General features: G+C 35.4%; 1 protein-coding gene across 1 annotated transcript in view; it reads left to right on the top strand.

The window, feature by feature from the left end:
- Nucleotides 1-20961, top strand: part of LOC128068266 (disintegrin and metalloproteinase domain-containing protein 5-like) — a 123442-nt gene that overhangs the window by 50996 nt on the left and 51485 nt on the right. Inside the window, exons 13-14 of the mRNA XM_052661390.1 lie at nucleotides 2947-3130; nucleotides 11192-11287. Coding sequence (XP_052517350.1) covers nucleotides 2947-3130; nucleotides 11192-11287 — 280 coding nt within the window. The remainder of the gene's footprint in view (nucleotides 1-2946; nucleotides 3131-11191; nucleotides 11288-20961) is intronic.

Here is a 20961-nt window from a genome sequence, read left to right on the forward strand (position 1 = left end):
TCCAGTTTCATCCACCTCATTAGAACGGATTCAAATGCCTTCTTTTTAATGGCTGAATAATACTCCATTGTGTATATGTACCACAGCTTTCTTATCCATTCATCTGTTGATGGACATCTAGGTTGCTTCCATGTCCTGGCTATTATAAACAGTGCTGCGATGAACATTGGGGTACATGTGTCTCTTTCAATTCTGGTTTCCTCAGTGTGTATGCCTAGCAGTGGGATTGCTGGGTCATAAGGCAGTTCTATTTGCAGTTTTTTAAGGAATCTCCACACTGTTCTCCATAGTGGCTGTACTAGTTTGCATTCCCACTAACAGTGTAGGAGGGTTCCCTTTTCTCCATACCCTCTCCAGCATTTATTGCTTGTAGACTTTTGGATTGCAGCCATTCTGACTGGCATGAGATGGTACCTCATTGTGGTTTTGATTTGCATTTCTCTGATAATGAATGATGTTGAGCATCTTTTCATGTGTTTGTTAGCCATCTGTATGTCTTCTTTGGAGAAATGTCTGTTTAGTTATTTGGCCCATTTTTTGATTGGGTAGTTTATTTTTCTGAAATTGAGCTGTAGGAGTTGCTTGTATATTTTTGATATTAGTTGTTTGTCAGTTGCTTCATTTGCTATTATTCTTAGGGTACCATTTTTAAGATAAAGTTTTTAATTTTGGTGAAATACAGTTAGTCAATTTTTTCTTTATGTATTGTGGTTTTATAATTTTTTATTCAGTTTTGTAATACATTTCAAGTTGATTATTGTGTATGTGTTTAACTTTACTTTAATTTTTGCTCTATGGATTTCCAGTCATTCCAGTAGCACTTGTTGAAAAGACCTTCCTTTCCTCCACTTAATTGCCTTGGTGACTTTGTAAAAAACCAATTTACCTTAAATGTGTGAATTTTTATTGGACTCTCTATTTTATGTCATTAATCTGTATGGTTATCCTTATAGAAAAACTTTCTATCTTTATTACTGTAGCTTTATATTCAATTTTTAAAATCAGGTAGCTTAAGTCCCCAAGTTTTTTGTCTTTCCAGAATTGTTTTGGGGTATTCTAGGTCCTTTGCATTTTCTTAAACATTTTTTGGTCAGATTTCCAATTCTTACGAAAACTTTTGAGATTTTTAAAATTTGAAATATAGATTATTTATCACATTATGTTAGTTTCAGGTACATAGCATAATAATTATGACTTTTGGTGAATATAAATATATAAATCTCTGAATCATGGTGGTAATCAGGCTATGCCACATTTCCATCTGCATGGAAATTTCTTTTGTGAACTTTGCTGTGCTTAATTTCTCAGTTGTGTCCGATCTTTGCGACCCCATGGACTGTAGCCCGCCAGGCTCCTCTCTCTATGGGGATTCTCCAGGAAAGAGTACTGGAGTGGGTGCCATGTCCTCCTTCAGGGGATCTTCCCAACCGAGGGATCAAACTCCGGTCTCTTGCATTGCAGGCAACTTCTTTACCATGTGAGCCACCTTGGCTGTCCTTTTACCTTCTACCCTCCTCCAGGCAACTGCTGATCTGATTTCTATCAATGCAGTTAGCTTTACTGGCTCTAGAATATTATGTAAATTGCATGATGTGTACTCTCTTTTGAGTGTTCACGCTATAAAGTTAAAATTACTCTCAATTATGTAAACATTTTTTTCTTTTAATTATTTGAATACATTTGTAATGGCTCCTTTCAAGTATTTCTGTGTCAGATCTAACACCTGGGCCATCTCAGTGTTGCTTATTATTGACTGCTTTTTAAAAATTGACTATGTATTACATTTTCTTATTTCTTTGTATGATTATTATTAGTAATAGCGTATTGGATATTGTTGATAGTACAGTAGAAAGCCTAGGTTGTCATACCTTCCTCTGGAAAACCATTGATTCTTTACCTACCAAGCCATTCAATTATTGGGTAACCATTTTAACTATTATGTACTTGATTTTATGACTCATTTACATGAGTCTATAGATAACTCAAGGTATTCCCAAATCCCTCTAAAATGTCAGAGCTGAACTTTCAAACTTGTTTTGTCTGGAGATCTTGTCAAGGCTTGAGTTTAGGCTCTAACTGTTAGAATTGATGGGGAGTAGATTTTAGCATAGGGCCGAGGTTAACCAACAACGAATCATAGGCCAAATTTTGCTGCCTGACTGTTTTGTAAATAAATTTTTTAGGCTTCTTGTTTCACATGTTGTTTATGGCCGCTTTTGCATTGCAGTGGCAGGTTGAGTAGCTGCAACAGAGCATATGTCACATAAGCCTATATTTACTATGTGGCCTTTCACAGAAACGTTTGTCAAATACTTGTCTAGGGCATAGTCTTTACTTTTAAACCACATTCTTTCTAGTGTTTTAGTTGGATGCAAAGATATTAGCAAACTACTTGTAACAACTTTCTCACTGTGTCAGGACATATCCCTATTGTTCCCCCCATGGCATAAATTAAACAACAGATTCTTATTTGAAAATGCTTGATTACAGAGAGCGAGAGCCCTCAAAGAATATGCTCTTGAAGGTAATACAGACATGTCCATATTGGCATTTACATAAAAAATACAAAAATGATATTAAATAAAGTATGGTCAATATTGAGGCCAAAAATTTTAACTGCAGTTGTTTGACACTAGAAGTTAAATAAAGAATATCGATTTCTGTGTTTAAATATTTGATAAGGATCATTGGAAAGGTAAATAATTGTTCTTCTTTAAAACAGGATGAATGGCCAAAGACTTTTTTTATTATAAGAATTTTCTTGGCGAAATTTTAAAAGTGTGTTAAACATCTTAGCAATTTAAAAATGCTTTTATATATTTTATATGTGATTATTATTTTCCATGAGAATATTGCTTTCTAAATCTCTCTTCAAAGCATCATATATTGGGAGAAATGTGTATATATAGCAATAATTTTTGTCATATTGATGTTTTTATATTTTAGACAATCTGGGGGTGTAAAGGATTTTAGCACCTGTAGCTTGGATGACTTTAAATATTTTGCTGCATATTCTGGCATTGAATGTCTTCATAAAATCCTTCCTGATGAGCCAGTTTACAAACAGAGGAGGGTGTGTGGCAATGGAATATTGGAAGCGGGTGAACAATGTGATTGTGGCACTGAACGGGTTAGTGGAAACTTTTTCAAATTTTATTTCCCATACATGTGAATGAGAGGTGGAAAAGAAGGTAAAGAATATCTTATTCTTTAGAAGAATATTTTTAAAAAGCCTTTGAGGAAGATGGGAGCATTTAAGTTTTCTCATTTTTCCATTTTTGAAGTGGAGAGCAAACATCTTTTAGTTAATAATTGTCTTCAAATATTGCCCTCTTATATTCTTTGGTATGTGCATCAGCTCTAATCCTATAATTAGTGACCACAAAGAGTGTATAAGGAGGTGAATAAATATGCCTTTAACAACAAGCAGTAGCAAAACCAGTCAAGAACATCTAAAGATGAGACTGTTACCACTGGAATAAAAAATATATTATTTGCTATTATAGGGAGAAAAATGTTTGTATTGACAGGTTATCCCAATTAAAAATATTTTAAAATGAAATCTATTACTTGTAGAAGACATAAACATAGAATTAAGATCAAACCAAAGCGAAGATGAAAGATGATAGAAGAGCAATAGATAGATAACAAAAGTTCTTTTGACACTATATTATGTACATATATACATGCTATATATGGGTATGGATGTATTTATGTATATATATGTTACCCTCATGGCAGAAAGTGAAGAGGAACTAAAAAGCCTCTTGATGAAAGTGAAAGAGGAGTGTGAAAAAGTTGGCTTAAAGCTCAACATTCAGAAAACGAAGATCATGGCATCTGGTCCCATCACTTCATGGGAATTAGATGGCGAAACAGTGGAAACAGTGTCAGACTTTATTTTTTGGGCTCCAAAATCACTGAAGATGGTGATTGCAGCCATGAAATTAAAAGACGCTTACTCCTTGGAAGGAAAGTTATGACCAACCTAGATAGCATATTCAAAAGCAGAGACATTACTTTGCCGACTAAGGTCCATCTAGTCAAGGCTATGGTTTTTCCAGTAGTCATGTATGGATATGAGAGTTGGACTGTGAAGAAAGCCGAGCGCTGGAGAATTGATGCTTTTGAACTGTGGTGTTGGAGAAGACTCTTGAGAGTCCCTAGGACTGCAAGGAGATCCAACTAGTCCATTGTAAAGGAGATCAGTTCTGGGTGTTCTTTGGAAGGACTGATGCTAAAGCTGAAACTCCAATATTTTGGCTACTTCATGCGAAAAGTTGACTCATTGAAAAAGACTCTGATGCTGGGAGGGATTGGGGGCAGGAGGAGAAGGGGACGACAGAGGATGAGATGGCTGGATGGCATCACCAACTCGATGGATGTGAGTTTGAGTGAACTCTGGGAGTTGATGATGGACAGGGAGGCCTGGCATGCTGCAGTTCATGGGGTCACAAAGAGTTGGTCATGACTGAGTGACTGAACTGAACTGACTCCTTGGAAGGAAGGTTATGACCAACCTAGATAGCATATTCAAAAGCAGAGACATTACTTGGCCAACAAGGGTCCGTCTAGTCAAGGATATGGTTTTTCCAGTGGTCATGTATGGATGTGAGAGTTGGACTGTGAAGAAAGCTGAGTGCTGAAGAATTGATGCCCTTGAACTGTGGTGTTGGAGAAGACTCTTGAAAGTCCCTTGGACTGCAAGGAGATCCAACCAGTCCATTCTGAAGGAGATCAACCTGGGATTTCTTTGGAAGGAATGATGCTAAAGCTGAAACTCCAATACTTTGGCCACCTCATGCGAAGAGTTGACTTATTGGAAAAGACCCTGATGCTGGGAGGGATTAGGGGCAGGAGGAGAAGGGGATGACAGAGGATGAGATGACTGGATGGCATCACTGACTCAATGGACATGAGTGTGAGTAAGCTCCGGGAGTTGGTGATGGACAGGGAGGCCTGGCGTGCTGTGGTTCATGGGGTTGCGGAGAGTCGGACATGATTGAGCAACTGAACTGAACTGAACTGACTGATGCACATTCATGTATCTGCATATATGTGAATATATATGTGTCTGTATAGATCTCTACCTATGTTCATCTATATAATAACCATGATAGCACTAAAGATAGAAGAGTTGAAATAAACTGGTTCAAGGTTTCTATAATTTATCTGAAAGAAATCAGTATTAACTCTATATAGATTATAGTATTTTAAAGATACTTACTGTAAATCCTAGAGCAAATATTTTAACATTATGCAAACTTATATAATAAAGCCAATAGAAGAATTAAAATAAAATACTAATCATAGTTCATGAACACAAAATAAAGCAAATCATGGAGTAAAACCAAGATGAGACAAATAAGAAATAAGCAGCAAAATGACAGACTGACATACAGACTTATTAATAATTAACATAAATAGGCCCAAATCTCAATAAAAGCAGAAACTGTGGCTAAATAACAATCAAGAACATATTACATGCTATCTGTAAGGATTGTATTTTAAGCCCAAATGCCTTCTAAGGTAGAAAGTAAAATAGCAGAAAAGAATATAACAGGAAAACAGTAAAAATAAGACAGCCAAATATATTTAGTTTTTAAATACAAAATACAAAAATGAAAAAATATAGAATAATGCCTAGACAGCATACTAAAAAAGTAGAGGCATCACTTTGCTGACAAATGTCTGTATAGTAAAAGCTATGGTTTTTCCAGTAGTCATGTGTGGATCTGAAAATTGAACCATAAAATAGTCTGAGTGCAGAAGAATTGATGCTTTCAAATTGTGGTGCTGGAGAAGACTCTTGGAAGGCCCTTGAACTGAAAGGAGATCAAACCAGCAAATCCTAAAAAAATACCAACCTTGAATATTCAGTCCTGGAAGGACTGATGCTGAAGCTGAAGCTCCAATCCTTTGGCCAACTGATGTGAAGAGCTGACTCATTGGAAAAGACCCCGATGCTGGGAAAGACTGAAGGCAAAAGGAAAAGGGGGCAGCAGAGGATGAGATGGTTAGATAGTATCACTGAGTCAATGGACATGAATGTGAGCAAACTCCAGGAGATAGTGTAGGACAGAGGAGCCTGGCATGCTGCAGTCCATGGGGTTGCAAAGAGCTGGATATGACTTTTAGTGACTGAACAATGACAGTGACATCAACATTGACAAATGCTTCAAAAAGATAAAAAGTATATAAGGAAGACGTAACAATAATAAGTGTATATGGTCGTATATATATATGTTTAAAATATGTGAAAAATATATCATAATTTACACATATATTAAATCTTTGGATATCTTGAAGCAATTACTGATAGAACTAAAGGGATACAGTGACAAATAGATGATCATATTTGGAGGTTTATTTCATATCTGTCAGTAATTTATAGAACTAGATAAAAAATCAGTAAGGGTGTATAAGACCTGAACAGTACTATCCACCACCTTAATATAATTGATATTTATAGCCCAATAAATAAAGGAGGAGGAAATGGCAACTCCATTCCAGTATTCTTGCCTGGAGAATCCCTGGGACAGAAGATCCTGGCAAGCTGTAATCCATAGGGTTGCAGAGTCAGACACGACTAAAGCGACTTAACATAGGCCAATGTATTAGACAGCTAGATTTAGACATTCTTTTTAAGTGCACTTGCAATATTCATCAAGATAATTGAAAGGCATTCAATGCAATTTGCCACAATCACAGAATAGATGAAGAAAAAAAAAAAACGAGAAAATTTAGCAGCAATTCATTATAAACTCTCTCAGCACTCCACCAATAGAAGAGAACCTCCTCACTCTAATGAAGTACATCTCTTAAAAACTTGCAACTATTATCACACTTTCTGGTGAAAGATTCATTATTTCTCCTTAATATATGGAGCAAGATAAAAAGATTCATTCTTCCTGTTTCCTTTTAACACTGCAGTGGGTGCTTCTGCCATTGCAGTAAGGCAAGACAAAGAAACTCACATGAATGAAAAGAAAGATTAAAATTGTCTTTAGTCAAATTATACTGGAACACATGAGTAGAGATTCCTAAATAATCTACTCCCAAAGGCTTCTAAAGCTAATTAATGAATGCAAATGAACCAAATTCCATAGATTTCTATGTAAAAACAATCAACAAATGGAAAATAAACTAAAACATGCAATTCCATATACATTGTCTTAAAAACATTAAACAGAGATAATTTAACAGAATACATTCAAGAGCTGTGCAGTAAAATCTTTCATTGCTCAGATAAATGAAAGATTGAAATGGAGACATATCCCACTTTCATGGAGTGGGAGATACAGTATTGTTAAGATGTCAGCTCTGTATCATAATCCCAATCCAAACTCCACCATCTTTCTGTGGAAATTTACAAGCTAATACTACATGTATCTGGAAATGCAGAGCCTAAAACATTCAAAGCAAAAGAACAAAAATGGAGCATATACACTAATTTTCTGAAAATTTCAAAACTGTTTATAAAGTTGTAGTAAAACAGTATGGTATTGGCCAAAGCATAAATATATCCCTTAATGAAGCCATACAGAGAATCCATATATAAAACGTTTACATGGTTAATTGATTTTCTGCAGTATATTGAGGCAGTTCAATGGGTGAAAATCTTTCCAACAAAAGTAACACATGAACTAGAAATCAATGTACATAAAATAAACGTTGATATCTCATCATACAGAAAAACTAACTGAAATGGATCAAATACTTTAAATATAAAAAAGCAAAAATCCTGAAGCTTTTAGAATAAAACATAGGAGACAGTCTTTCTGACTTCGTGATAGGCAAAAAATTCTTAGAGAAGGCAAATAAGAATGAGATTTTAAAGAAAAACAATGTAATTTGTATTTCATCAAGTTTATTGGAAGAAACTTTTTCTTTCAGGCTCTTTTAAGAAAAATAAAATGCTAGAGTCTGAAATAGAAGAAAACATTTATAATTCATATATGTTCAAACATATATATATACACTATATATATCTGTGTATATCAAAAGCCAATTAAAGGACTCTTATTCAATTACGTCAAAAGATAAGAATTATGATTTCTAGTCTGACATGTGAGAAGCTTAGAAGTCACTTCTTAGTCTTTGCAACAAGTAAAAAGCCCTCACATCCATCAGAGAAGTGAGGTCACAGAGTAAACAACTGCCCCCCAAACTGGAAAAACCAACAGGTGAATGCAGAGTATCACAACTACTGGAGTAGTAACCCACAAGCTAAAACCTTTTGGGAACCAACATCTGGATAGGAAAACCTGAACTGTAATTGACAAATTTCTGGAGGCTTAATGTGAACTCATAGTTTAAAACTCCTTGGGAACAGAGTCATAGGAAGGCCCTCACACTTTACCTGCAGAAACTTGAACTGGTTGTCACAGTGAATACTGGAGAAAAGTCTTATGTTTCTGGCAGAAGGAGAGGAAAAGGAAACATTTTGAAATAGCCAGAGCATTCTCTGCTTAAGAAAGGGAAAGAGAAGTTAAGGAAGCAATTCCATTCACCATTGCAACGAAAAGGATACAATACTTAGGAATAAATCTACCTAAAGAAACAAAATACCTATATATAGAAAACTGTAAAACACTGGTGAAAGAGATCAAAGATGACACAAATAGATGGAGAAATATACCATGCTCATGGATTGGAAGAATCAATATAGTGAAAATGAGTTTACTATCCAAAGCAATCTACAGATTCAATGCAATCCCTATTAAGCTACCAACAGTATTTTTCAGAGAACTAGAACAAATAACTTCACAATTTGTATGGAAATGCAAAAACTCTCAAATAGCCAAAGCAATCTGGAAAAAGAAGAATGGAATTGGAGGAATCAACCTGCCTGACTTCAGGCTATACTACAAAGCTGCACTCATCAAGACAGTATGGTACTGGCACAAAGACAGAAATATAGATCAGTGGAACAAAATAGAAAGCCCAGAGATAAATCCATGCACCTATGGACACCTTATGTTTGACAAAGGAGGCAAGAATATACAATGGAGAAAAGATAATCTTTTAACAAGTGGTGCTGGGAAAACTGGTCAACCACTTGTAAAAGAATGAAACTAGAACACTTTATAACATCATACACAAAAATAAACTCAAATGGATTAAAGATCTAAATGTAAGACCAGAAACTATAAACCTAGAGAAGAAATAGGCAGAACACTCTCTGACATAAATCACAGCAGGATCCTCTATGACCCACCTCCCAGAATATTGGAAATCAAAGCAAAAATAAACAAATGGGACCTAATTAAACTTAAAAGCTTTCACCAAATGAAGCAAGGTGAAAAGACAGCCTTCAGAATGGGAGAAAATAATAGCAGATGAAGCAACTGACAAAGAATTAACCTAAAAAATATACAAGCAGCTCATGCAGCTCCATACCAGAAAATTAAATGATCCAATAAAAAAAATGGGCCAAAGAACTAAACAGACATTTCTCCAAAGAAGACATACAGATGGCTAACAAACACATGAAAAGATGCTCAACATCATTCATTATCAGAAAAATGCAAATCAAAACCACAATGAGGTACCATCTCACGCTGGTCAGAATGACTGCTATCAAAAAGTCTACAAACAATAAATGCTGGAGAGGGTGCAGAGAAGAGGAAACCCTCTTACACTGTTGGTGGGAATGCAAACTAGTACAGCCACTATGGAGAACAGTGTGGAGATTCCTTGAAACACTGGAAATAGAACTGCCATATGACCCAGCAATCCCACTGCTGGGCATATACACCAATGAAACCAGAATTGAAAGAGACACGTGTACCCCAATGTTCATTGCAGCACTGTTTACAATAGCTAGGACATGGAAGCAACCTACATGTCCATTGGCAGACAAATGGATAAGAAAGCTGTGGTACATATACACAATGGAATATTACTCAGGTGTTAAAAAGAAGGCATTTGAATCAGTTCTAATGAGGTGGATGAAACTGGAGCCTATTATACAGAGTGAAGTAAGTCAGACAGGAAAACACCAATATAGTATATTAATGCATATATATAGAATTTAGAAAGATGGTAATGATGACCCTATATGCAAGATAGCAAAAGAGACACAGAGATAAAGAACAGACTTTTGCTCTGTGGGAGAAGGTGAAGGTGGGATGATTTGAGAGAATAGCATTGAAACATGTATATTACCATATGTGATAGATCGCCAGTCCAGGTTTGATGCATGAGACAGGGTGCTGGTGCACTGGGACAACCCTGAGGGATAGGATAGGGAGGGAGGTGGGTTCAGGATGGGGGACACATGTACACCCATGGCTGATTCATGTCAATGTATGGCAAAACACACTAGAATATTGTAAAGTAATTAGCCTACAATTAAAATAAATAAATTAATTTAAAAAAGAAAGTCTGCCCTTGCAAATACAGTTGTGTTGAAGAAGACAAACCCCCCAAACTAAGAATAACCAAACTTTTGATTCAAAGAGACAGTAAGGGGAAAATAAAGCTAAGAAAGGTATATTTAAACTGTCAGTACAGGATTACATGAGTCAATATATGAAATAAATAACCTTTTTAAAATATAGTATTGCTGCCTGTTGTGAAGCTGTTTATTGAAAATACCAACTAAAATACCAGTAAGGAAAAAGACAGGAAACTCAGCAGGAAACTCAAACTTCTAATGTTAGTAAATTGCAGAGTTTAGAACAAACTTGTTATTGAAATAACTGGGAAAATTTATCTAAGACAATGAATCTTATAAAATGCAAATGCATATGGGGCCAGCTCCCAGTGAAATCAGAGGTCTGGATAGACCAGCCTGCCTTCTGGACCACTTTTGAGGGGACAGAGGTTTGAGGTTTTGTTTGACAGCTTCACATCAGAGACATTCCATATGTAAACATTTATTATGAAAGTGATAATATAAGAAAATGATAGTTAACAAGATACAGAATAACTATTTCCTGTAAGGTTTTGGCCCCTTAGTAGTGTATTAATATTGTTCAAATTATATTGAATGTAGTGAAATGACACATTTCTTTTACAAACTACTGAATGAGATGTTGATTTCAGTAAGTCTCAGATAAAGAAAGGAATTACTCAAGCTGTGGATTTTAGGACATGCTTAGACTTTGTAAATAAATTTTGTATTGCACTTTTGTAGGAGTGTACCTAGTCATACATGATTGAGTAACAAAGCATTTGTTTACAGACGTGTACTCATCCAGGCTGCTGTGATGCTAGATTATGTATAAAGAAAAATGGTGCAGTATGTGGTTCGGGGGAATGCTGTTCATCGAGTTGCAAGGTAGGAGGCAAACTGTATTTTATAATATCTAAGTATTAAATTTCTTGAGATACTTGTTTCAAGGAGATGGAAAACATCTCAATACTATATTTAGTCCTTCCTGTAATATTTTGTCCAAGCAGCACTGGAGCCCTGTCACCCTTCAATCTACTTTGTAACCTATCATATCCAGGACTCTCCTGTACATAATGCCTGACTTTTTTCTTTCCTGATTTGACTTTCCATTTGTTTACCTTGTTACAAATCCTTCTTGTACTCATTGGGGTTTCTCTGTGATCAACATACATCTTGGACAACCTTATTAAGTTCTTGTTTTCTATCACTCTACTTCACATGAGTGCAGGAGGTTAGATTAGTTTTTTTTATTGGCTGACTTCTCTTTACTGTATTCTGGTAAAAACCCCTGTTCCTTCAGAATTCATTCAGATACTGTTACAACCATTCGATACCTAAAAAAAAAAAAAAAGCATTTAATGAATCCCTGAAAATTGCCCAGCACCCAGAACAATCTACTGGCATCCCAAGGAGTAAGAAATATACTCTTGAACAGGGTAAATGGCATGCATTCTTAAGATTGGAGGAGGAACATGATTTTTTCCCCCATGTTTATTGATATAATCTACATGTAACATTATTTAAGGTATACAGTGTAACAAATTGCTGTAAGTTTGATTTGTGAAATGATGAGCACAATAAGGTTAGTTAACACATACTCTGCTTCACATACTGAGAACACTTAGGATTTACAGTTTTAGCAACTTTCAAGTAGATAATAACATTATTGTTAACTATAGTCGCCATGCAGTACATTAGATCCCTAGACGTTTTTTCTTTTTTTTTTTTCCATTTTATAGTTGATATTTTGTATCCTTAACTTACATCTTCCCACTTTCTTTATCCCACATCCTCTGGCAACCACCAATATGAGGAGTTTGGCTTTTTAACTTTTCACATGTGAGGTCATACAATCTTTGTCTTTCTCTTGTCTGACTTATTTCACTTAGCATAGTGCCCTCAAGGTCCCTACTTGTTGCCGCAAATGGCAAGATTTCCTTACTTTTTTATGGCTGAATATTATTCCACTCCATTTCTTTGAATACATTCATCTATTGCTCAACACTTAGGTCATTGCCTTATCTTGGCTATGGTGAGTAATGCTGCAATGAATATGGGGGTATACCTATGTCTTCAAGACACTGGTATTGTATCCTTCAAATATATAACCTGGATCAAAGTAGTTCTATTTTTACTTTTTGAGAAACCTCCATACAGTTTCTCATAGTGACTGTAACAATTTATATTCCCACCAACAGGGTGCCAGGGTTCCCTTTTCTCCACATCCTCGTAGCTTCAGTCGTGTCTGACTCTGTGCGACCCCATAGATGGCAGCCCACCAGGCTCCACCGTCCCTGAGATTCTCCAGGCAAGAACACTGGAGTGGGTTGCCATTTCCTTCTCCAACATCCTCGTAAACACTTGCAATTTGTTGTCTTTTTGATGATAGCCATTTTGACAGGTGTGAGGTGATACCTTATTGTGAAATTTTATTTGCATTTCCCTGACTAGTGATGCTGAGCATTTTTATATGTGCCTGTTGGCCATCCATATATCTTCTTTGAAAATATGCCTATTCAGGCTCTCTGTCCATTTTAAAATCAAGTTGTTTGCTTGCTTGCTTGTTTTTTTTTTAAATATTGAGTCATATGAGCCTGTTATATGTTTTGGATATTAACCCCTTAACAGATATGTGTGTGTGTGTGTGTGTGTGTTAAGTTACTTCATTTGTGTCTGACTCTTTGTAGCTCTGTGAACTGTAGCCCACCAATTGATAGGATTTTTCTGGTGCTCTGGTGATTAAGAATCCACCTGCCGATGCAGGGGACACGGGTTTGATCCCTGGTCTGGGAACTAAGATCTCACATGCTGCAGGGCAGCTAAGCCTGTGTGCCACAACTCGAGAGCTCTCATGCTGCAACTACGGAAGCCCCCGTGCTCTAGAGCTCATGTGCTACAATAAGAGAAGCCACCACAATGGGAAGCCAATGCACCCCAACTGGAGTGTAGCCCCTGCTTGCCATAACTAGAGAAAGCCCATGCACAACAACAAAGACCCAGTGCAGCTGAAAATAGATAAATTAATTAATTTTAAAATGCCTTATAAAAGAGAACGTAGAGTTAAATGCAAGGATTAGAGCAGAAAGAAAAGTGGAGAAAAATAAATAGGACTGAAAACACAGTGATTTCTTAACCAATATCAAAGAAAAATTGGTTCCAGTTAAATGTGACAGCTGAACATCACTCTACTTTACTCATATCCCTAAAAGTAATGTATAGCAGTGAAGAACAGAATAAATAACAACAAAAATATACAGATCAAAGGTCAGTAAACTTTGGATGAAATAGAAGAGTGGTGCTATGAGCTGATACGCATTTACAGTGTGTTTGCAGCTTGAAATTGTTCATTCATTCACTAATTTAGAAAATAGTTTACTCCACACGGTCTTTTGGTGGGTATTGCAGAGAATAATTCTTCAAACAAACAAACATTAAAGATACAGCTTTGTATAATGATAAATGATTTAAAAATAAAGTAAGCTAATAGAATAGAGTGACTGAGAGTGTATTTTAGCCAAGCTAAACAGAAAATGTCACTCTAGGGAGTGACATTTGAGTTAATACATAAATGACAAAGAGAAGAATTTGTGTAAAAGATTCAAGAAAAAGAAGCAATAGAAAGATCTTGAACTGGGAATTCAATAAAGGAATAAAAGTGGTATGCTCTTCAAGTTTAATGATGGATAAGGAAAGAGTGTATTGGCCCTTGTTTATGTGCTTCTCCAGAATTGTTAAGCCATGTTTTTCAGTGCTTCTGATTAAAAAACAAATGTCTAATTCATATTGATTTCCAAAATATGGATTTTTTGTTAGAAATGCTGATTCAAATAATGATTATTTAAGAAGACTGTTATACATGTTTCTAAAATGTGGTTGACAAGTCAGACATTTTGTAAACTATCTCTTGTTTTATAGGCAATGAAATAAAACTCTGTAAAAATTCATTGAAATACGACTATTTAATTTATCACTCGATTTGCTGTAGCAATGTGGTAGGAGATGGTACACTGGACTGAGTCTATGGGATAATCTCAGTATGCTTGGCTATGGTTTTCTGCTCAGTTCTAGTGACAGATTGACTTCAGATGCCATGTTTCATGTATTATTTCCAGGGAAAACCTCCCTGAAAGAAAAAGTACATACAATTTTTGATTAAGCTTTGGTCATGTACCAATTATATTTATTTGTTTTGCTTTTGTCTGTCTAGTCTCCCAAACCTTAATGAAGCATTAGCTTATAAGTTTTGCCTCAAATCCTGTTTTGTGGAGGGCTCCTACTAAGACAGAAGGGGTCAGAGATGTAGATGAGGGCCAAGTTTTATAAGGTCATGGTATGTTACTTATCTATTATTGCTTAACAAGTTATCCCCAAACTTAAATTATCCTCACAGTTTCTATGGGTCAGGAATCTGGATTAAGCTTTGCTAGGGCTGGCTTAGGGTCTCCCACAACTATGCTGAAAATAGCAAAGATATAGAAAACATTTACCACACTATCAAGCAACTGGACCAAATTGACACCTACTTAACACTCCACCCAGCAACAGCAGCATATGTATTATTTATAATAATACATATCTTTGAGGATGGACATGCTAGGCTGTAAAACCAGTCTCAGTATACTTCAAAAGGCTGGAATCATACAAAGATTGGCCTCTGATGACAGCAAAATTAAATTAGAAATCAACAAATGAAGGGAATTTAGTAAATCCACAAACACTAGAAATTAAAAAACACACTTCTCAATAATCACTGTGTCAAAGAAAAAATAATATTAAAACATTAGGCATTTTGAACTGAATAAAAAGCAACATATCAAGAGGTGTACAGCTAAAGCAGTACTTAGAGGGAAAATTTTAGCTTTAAATACTTAAATATATTGAAATATCTAAATATTTAAAGAAACTATTCTATAAGGTTGTACTTTATAAATGTACAAAAAAGAGAGAATTAAATCCAGAGTCAGCATCATGAAAGAAATAATGATGGTTGAGAGGAAATCAGTGAAACCAAAGTTGCTTCTTTCAAAAGGAATCAGCAAAAATGGACAAACTTTTACCTAGACCATGAAAAAAACAGAGGTAACATATCACCAAAATTAGAAATGAAAGAGGAGAATCCATACGGATCTTACATGATTTAAAATAATTATAAGAAAATATACTAAACTAGTATATTCAAGCAAATTAGACAATTTATGTGAAGTGGAAAAATTCCTAAGATGCAAATTACCAAAACTGAGTTAAGAAGAGATAGAAATTCTGAATAGGCAAGTGTAAAATTGAGTTAGGAACTTAAAATCTTTCCACAAAGTAAAGCCCAGATCTGGATATCTTCACTGGTGAAAATTGTCAAACATTTAAAGAAGAAATAATAATGTTTGATAACATTGTATATTGGTGTATGGTGTATTGTGTATTGTGTGGTATATAACACACCACAATCTCTCCCGGAATATGTAAGAGAGAGGAATACTTTAAAACTCATTCTAGATGACAGTGTTACCCTGATACCAATGCCTCACAAGAAAACTACAGATTAATATTTCTCATAAATACTGATGCAAAAATCCTTTTAAAATTACAAACAGAATCCAGGAACATATGAAAAGAATGCCACCATGGCCAAGAGGGATTTATTTCAGTAGTGCACATTGATTTAATTAATGTAGTACACCATATTATTTAAATAAAGGAAAATAAAATACATGATCATTTCAAAATATGCAGAAAAATGATGTAGCAATATAACTAATGGAACATACTGTGTATAGGACAGGGAACTGTACTAAATGCACTGTAGCGACCTGAATGGGAAGGAATTCTGAAAGGGAGAGGAGATATGTCTGGCTCTTGAGAGTCCCTTGGACTGCAAGGAGATCAAACCAGTCAGTCCTAAAGGAAATCAATCCTGAATATTCACTGGAAGGACTGATGATGAAGCTCCAATATTTGGCCACCTGATACAAAGAGCTGACTCATTAGAGAAGACCCTGATGCTAGGAAAGACTGAAGGCAGGAGGAGAAGGGGATGACAGAGGATGAGATGGTTGGATGTCATCACTGACTCGACAGACATGAGTTTGAGCAAGCCCTGGGAGATGTTGAAGAACAAGGAAGCCCAGCGTGCTGCAGTCCATGGGGTTGCAAAGAGACAGACATGACCAAGCGACTGAACAATGATAACAAATACATATGGCTGATTCATTATGCTGTACAGTAGAAACAAGATGCAATATTGTAAAACAACTATAGTCCCATAAAAATTAATTGAAAGTAGAAAATGTAATAACCACTTATTTATAAAATTGTCTTCAAGTTATAAATAGGAAGGAACTTAATCTGACACAGAGCATCTATGAAATACCTACAGCTAACATCATACTAATATCAAAATTCTGAGTCCTTTCCCCCTAAAATCAAACACAAAGCGAGAATACAGATTTCTGTTACCTCTATTAAACACTGTACTAGAGACTTCAGACAGTACAGTCAGGTAAGAAAAAAGAAATAAAAGACATTCAATTTGGAAGGGAAGAAGTGCAACTCTCTTTCTTTCTTTGCAGATAACATGATCTTGCATATATATAATGCTGCTGCTGCTGCTAAGTCGCTTCAGTCATGTCCGACTCTGTGCGACCCCATGGACGACAGCCCACTAGGCTCCCCCGTCCCTGGGATTCTCCAGGCAAGAACACTGGAGTGGGTTGCCAGTTCCTTCTCCAATGCATGAAAGTGAAAAGTGAAAGTGAAGTCGTTCAGTCGTATCTGACTGTTTGCGACCCCATGGACTGCAGCCTACCAGGCTCCTCCGTCCATGGGATTTTCCAGGCAAGAGTACTGGAGTGGGGTGCCATTGCCTTCTCCGGCATATATATAATAATCCTAAGGAATCCACCAAAAATACCCTTTAAAACAATTAAATGAGTTTATAAAAAATCATGAGATACATAGTCACAGTACAAAAATGAATTGAGTTTCTATGTAATTGCAATGAACAATCTGAAAATGAAATTAAAATCCCATTCACAGCAGCATTAAAATACTTAGGAATATTCCTTTTTTTTTAAGCAGTCTTTTTAAACATTTTATTTATTTATTTGGCTGTGATGGGTTCTAGTTGCAGCACACAGGATCTTCGCTCTTCTGTTAAGGCATTCAGACTTTCTAGATACTCTTTGGCATGTGGGATCTTAGTTTCCTTACCAGGGATGTAACCCTCATCCCCTGCATTTCAGGGCACATTCTTAACCACTGGACTGCCAGGGAAGTCCCAGGAATACTCTTAACAAAAGAAGTGCAAAAGAAATACACTTAAAACATTTGTGAGAAAAAGAAAAAAAAATCTAAGTGAGTGACGGAATACTCCATGTGAATGGATTGGAAGACTCAGAATTGTTATGATGACAGTTGTGTCCTTTCTTAGAGGTCCCCAGTACTGTCTCTAGGTTTAATGAATCAGTAGAGAACTCAAAGGACTCAGCATATAGCATACTTGTGACTATTGTTTTATTATTTATTTATTACAAAGGACACAAAGAAAAATCAGTTTTTCATCATGGATTTCCTTCTTCAATGTCTTCTAATTTTTAGCATGCAGATCTTATATATCCTTAATTAGCATTATTCCCAAGCATTTTATTATTTTTGATGCTATTATAAGTAGGATTTTTCTTCTTAATTTCTTTTTTAGATAGTTCATTTTTACTATAAAGAAACAACTGATTTTTGTATGTTGGTTTTGTATCTTGCAACTTTACACAATTCATTTTTATTCAACAGTTTTTTGGTGAAGTCTTTTTTTTTAATGTTTTTCTATATATAGGATGTTGTCATCTGCAAACAGAAATTATTTGAATGTAATTTATTTCTTTTTCTTGACTCATTGCTCTGGCTAGGACTTTCAGTACTAAGTGGAATAGGAGTAGTGAGAGAGGGAGTCCTTGGCTTGTTAGCTGTGGGATTATCCTATGTGGCCTTTATTATGTTGAGGTGCATTCCTTCCTATAGCTAAGTTGATAGTTTTATTATTATGAAAATATATTAACTTTTGTCAGAGTTATTAACAAAGTTATATTAATTTTTTCTGTGTCTATTGAAATGATCATGTTACTTAAATCCTTCATTCTGTTCATGTAATATATTGCATTTATTGATTCATGTATGTTCAAGCAAACTTGGATCCCAGGGCTAAATCTCATTTGATGATGGCATATGAACATTTTAATGTGCCATTGAATTTGGTTTGCTAGTATTTTGTTGAGAATTTTTGCATCTGTTTTCATTGGCATGAAGTTTTTTTCCCTTGAGATGTCTTTGCCTGACTTTGTTTGGAGGGTAATTCTGGTCTTGCAAAATGAGTTTGAAAATGTTTTCTAGTGTTCAATTTTTTTTTAAGAGATTAGGGAGGATTTGCCTTAATTTTTTTTTTAACTGTTTGATAGAATTCAGCCGTGAAGCTGTCAGATCATCCCAGGCTTTTCTTTCTTGGGAGGTCTTTGATAACTAATTCAGTGTCTTTGCCCATTATAGTTTTGTTCAGATTTCCAAATTTTTCATGATTCAATCTTGGAAGGTTATTTCTAGGTTTCTCTTAGTTTATAAAATTTGTTGGTATATAATTATAGTCTCATCATCTCTTGAATGTCTGTGATATCTGTTGTAACGCCTCCTCTTTCATTTATAATTTTATGAGTTGTCTCTTTTTTCCCCTCTGTTAGCCTAGCTAAAAGTTTGCCAATTCTATCTTCTCAAAAATACCAGCTCTTAGTTTTCTTTGATGTATTTTTTAAATCATTTTTCAAATCTCTATTTTACTTATTTCTGCTCTAATATATATTATTACCTCCCTTCTGCTAACTCTGAGCTTGGTTGTTTCTTCAAGTTGGAAGGATGCTTGATCTGATTTCAGTCTTTTTAAATGTTTTAAGACTTGCCTTTGGCCTATGCTCTATCCTGGAGAATGTTCTACATGTACTTGAAGAAAATGTGTATTCTGGTGCTACTGGATGGAACGTTCTCTGTATGTTTCTTAGGCCCATTAGATATGTAATGTTGTTCAAATCTAGTGTTTTGCTATGGATTTTTCTGTTTTGGATGATCTAGCCAATATTGAAAGTGTGGTAATGAAGTCACCTATTATTATTACTGTGTTTGTGACTTTCTGTCTTTAGTTCTGTTAATATTTGCTTTGCATATTTAGGTATTCTAAGGTTGGGTGCATATGTATTTGTAACTGTTATATCCTCTTGATGAATTTATCTCTTTATCATTATATAATAACCTTCTGTGTCTCTTGTGAGAGTTTTTGACTTAAAGTCTATTTTATCTGATATTAGTGTGCTCTCCAATATTTTTATCTGATTTTATCTGATAGTTTATCAGATATTAGTGCGCATCACTGACTCAATGGACATGAATTTGGGTGAACTCCAGGAGCTGGTGATGGACAGGGAGGCCTGGCGTTCTGCAGTTCATGGGGTTGCAGAGAGTCGGACACAACTGAGCAACTGAACTGAACTGAAGTGTGCCCTCCCTGCTCTCTTTGCCATTTTCATGGACTACTTATTTCCATCCTTTTGCTTTTTGTGTATTTGTATCCTGAAGGCTTAAATGAGTTTCTTGTAGGCAGCATATAGTTGTCTTGTTTTTAGTCCATCTGTCTACTGTGTCTTTTGATTGTTGAATATAATTTATTTACTTTCAAACAGCAAAAGAGACACAGATGTATAGAACAGTCTTTTGGACTCTGTGGGAGAGGGCGAGGGTGGGATGATTTGGGAGAATGGCATTGAAACATGTATATTATCATATGTGAAATGAACTGCCAGTCCAGGTTCAATGCATGAGACAGGGTGCTTGGGGCTGGTGCTCTGTGATGACCCAGAGGGATGAGATGGGGAGGGAGGTGGGAAGGGGGTTCAGGATGGGGAACACATTTATATCCATTGCAGATTCATGTCAGTGTATGGCAAAACCATTACAATATTGTAAAGTAATTAGTCTCCAATTAAAATAAATAAATTAATATTAAAAATAATTAAAAGAAACACTTGCCCATTAAAAAAAAAGTAATGTTTGACTAGGAAGGATTTGCTATTGCCATAGTGTTGCTTTCTGTACATTTTGTAGTTCTGTTGTCCCATTTTTCCTCTTTTACTGTCTTACTTTGTGATGATTTTTTGTGTGTGTGATGGTATGCCTTGTTTCTTTTCTCTTTATATTTTGTGTTTTGACTAAAAGTATTTTCTTTGTGATTATCACAAGACTTATAAAAACATTTTATGGTGATAACAGGCTATTTAAGATAACAGCTTCAATTTCATATAAAATTTTACACTTTTACTTCTTTCCCCTCACATCTCATGCTATTAATGCTATTATAACATTTTTAATAGAGTGCATACTTGAAAAAATTGTTGCAGTTCTAGTTATTTTTAATGCTTTTATTTTTTAACTTTTATACCAGAGTTATAAGTGATTAACATAGCACCACATTATGTATACAGCGCTTCCCAGATATCTCAGTGGATAAAGAATCTGCTTTCAACACAGGAGGTGCA

This window comes from Budorcas taxicolor, chromosome 24, assembly GCF_023091745.1.
Source record: "Budorcas taxicolor isolate Tak-1 chromosome 24, Takin1.1, whole genome shotgun sequence".
Taxonomy (NCBI): domain Eukaryota; kingdom Metazoa; phylum Chordata; class Mammalia; order Artiodactyla; family Bovidae; genus Budorcas; species Budorcas taxicolor.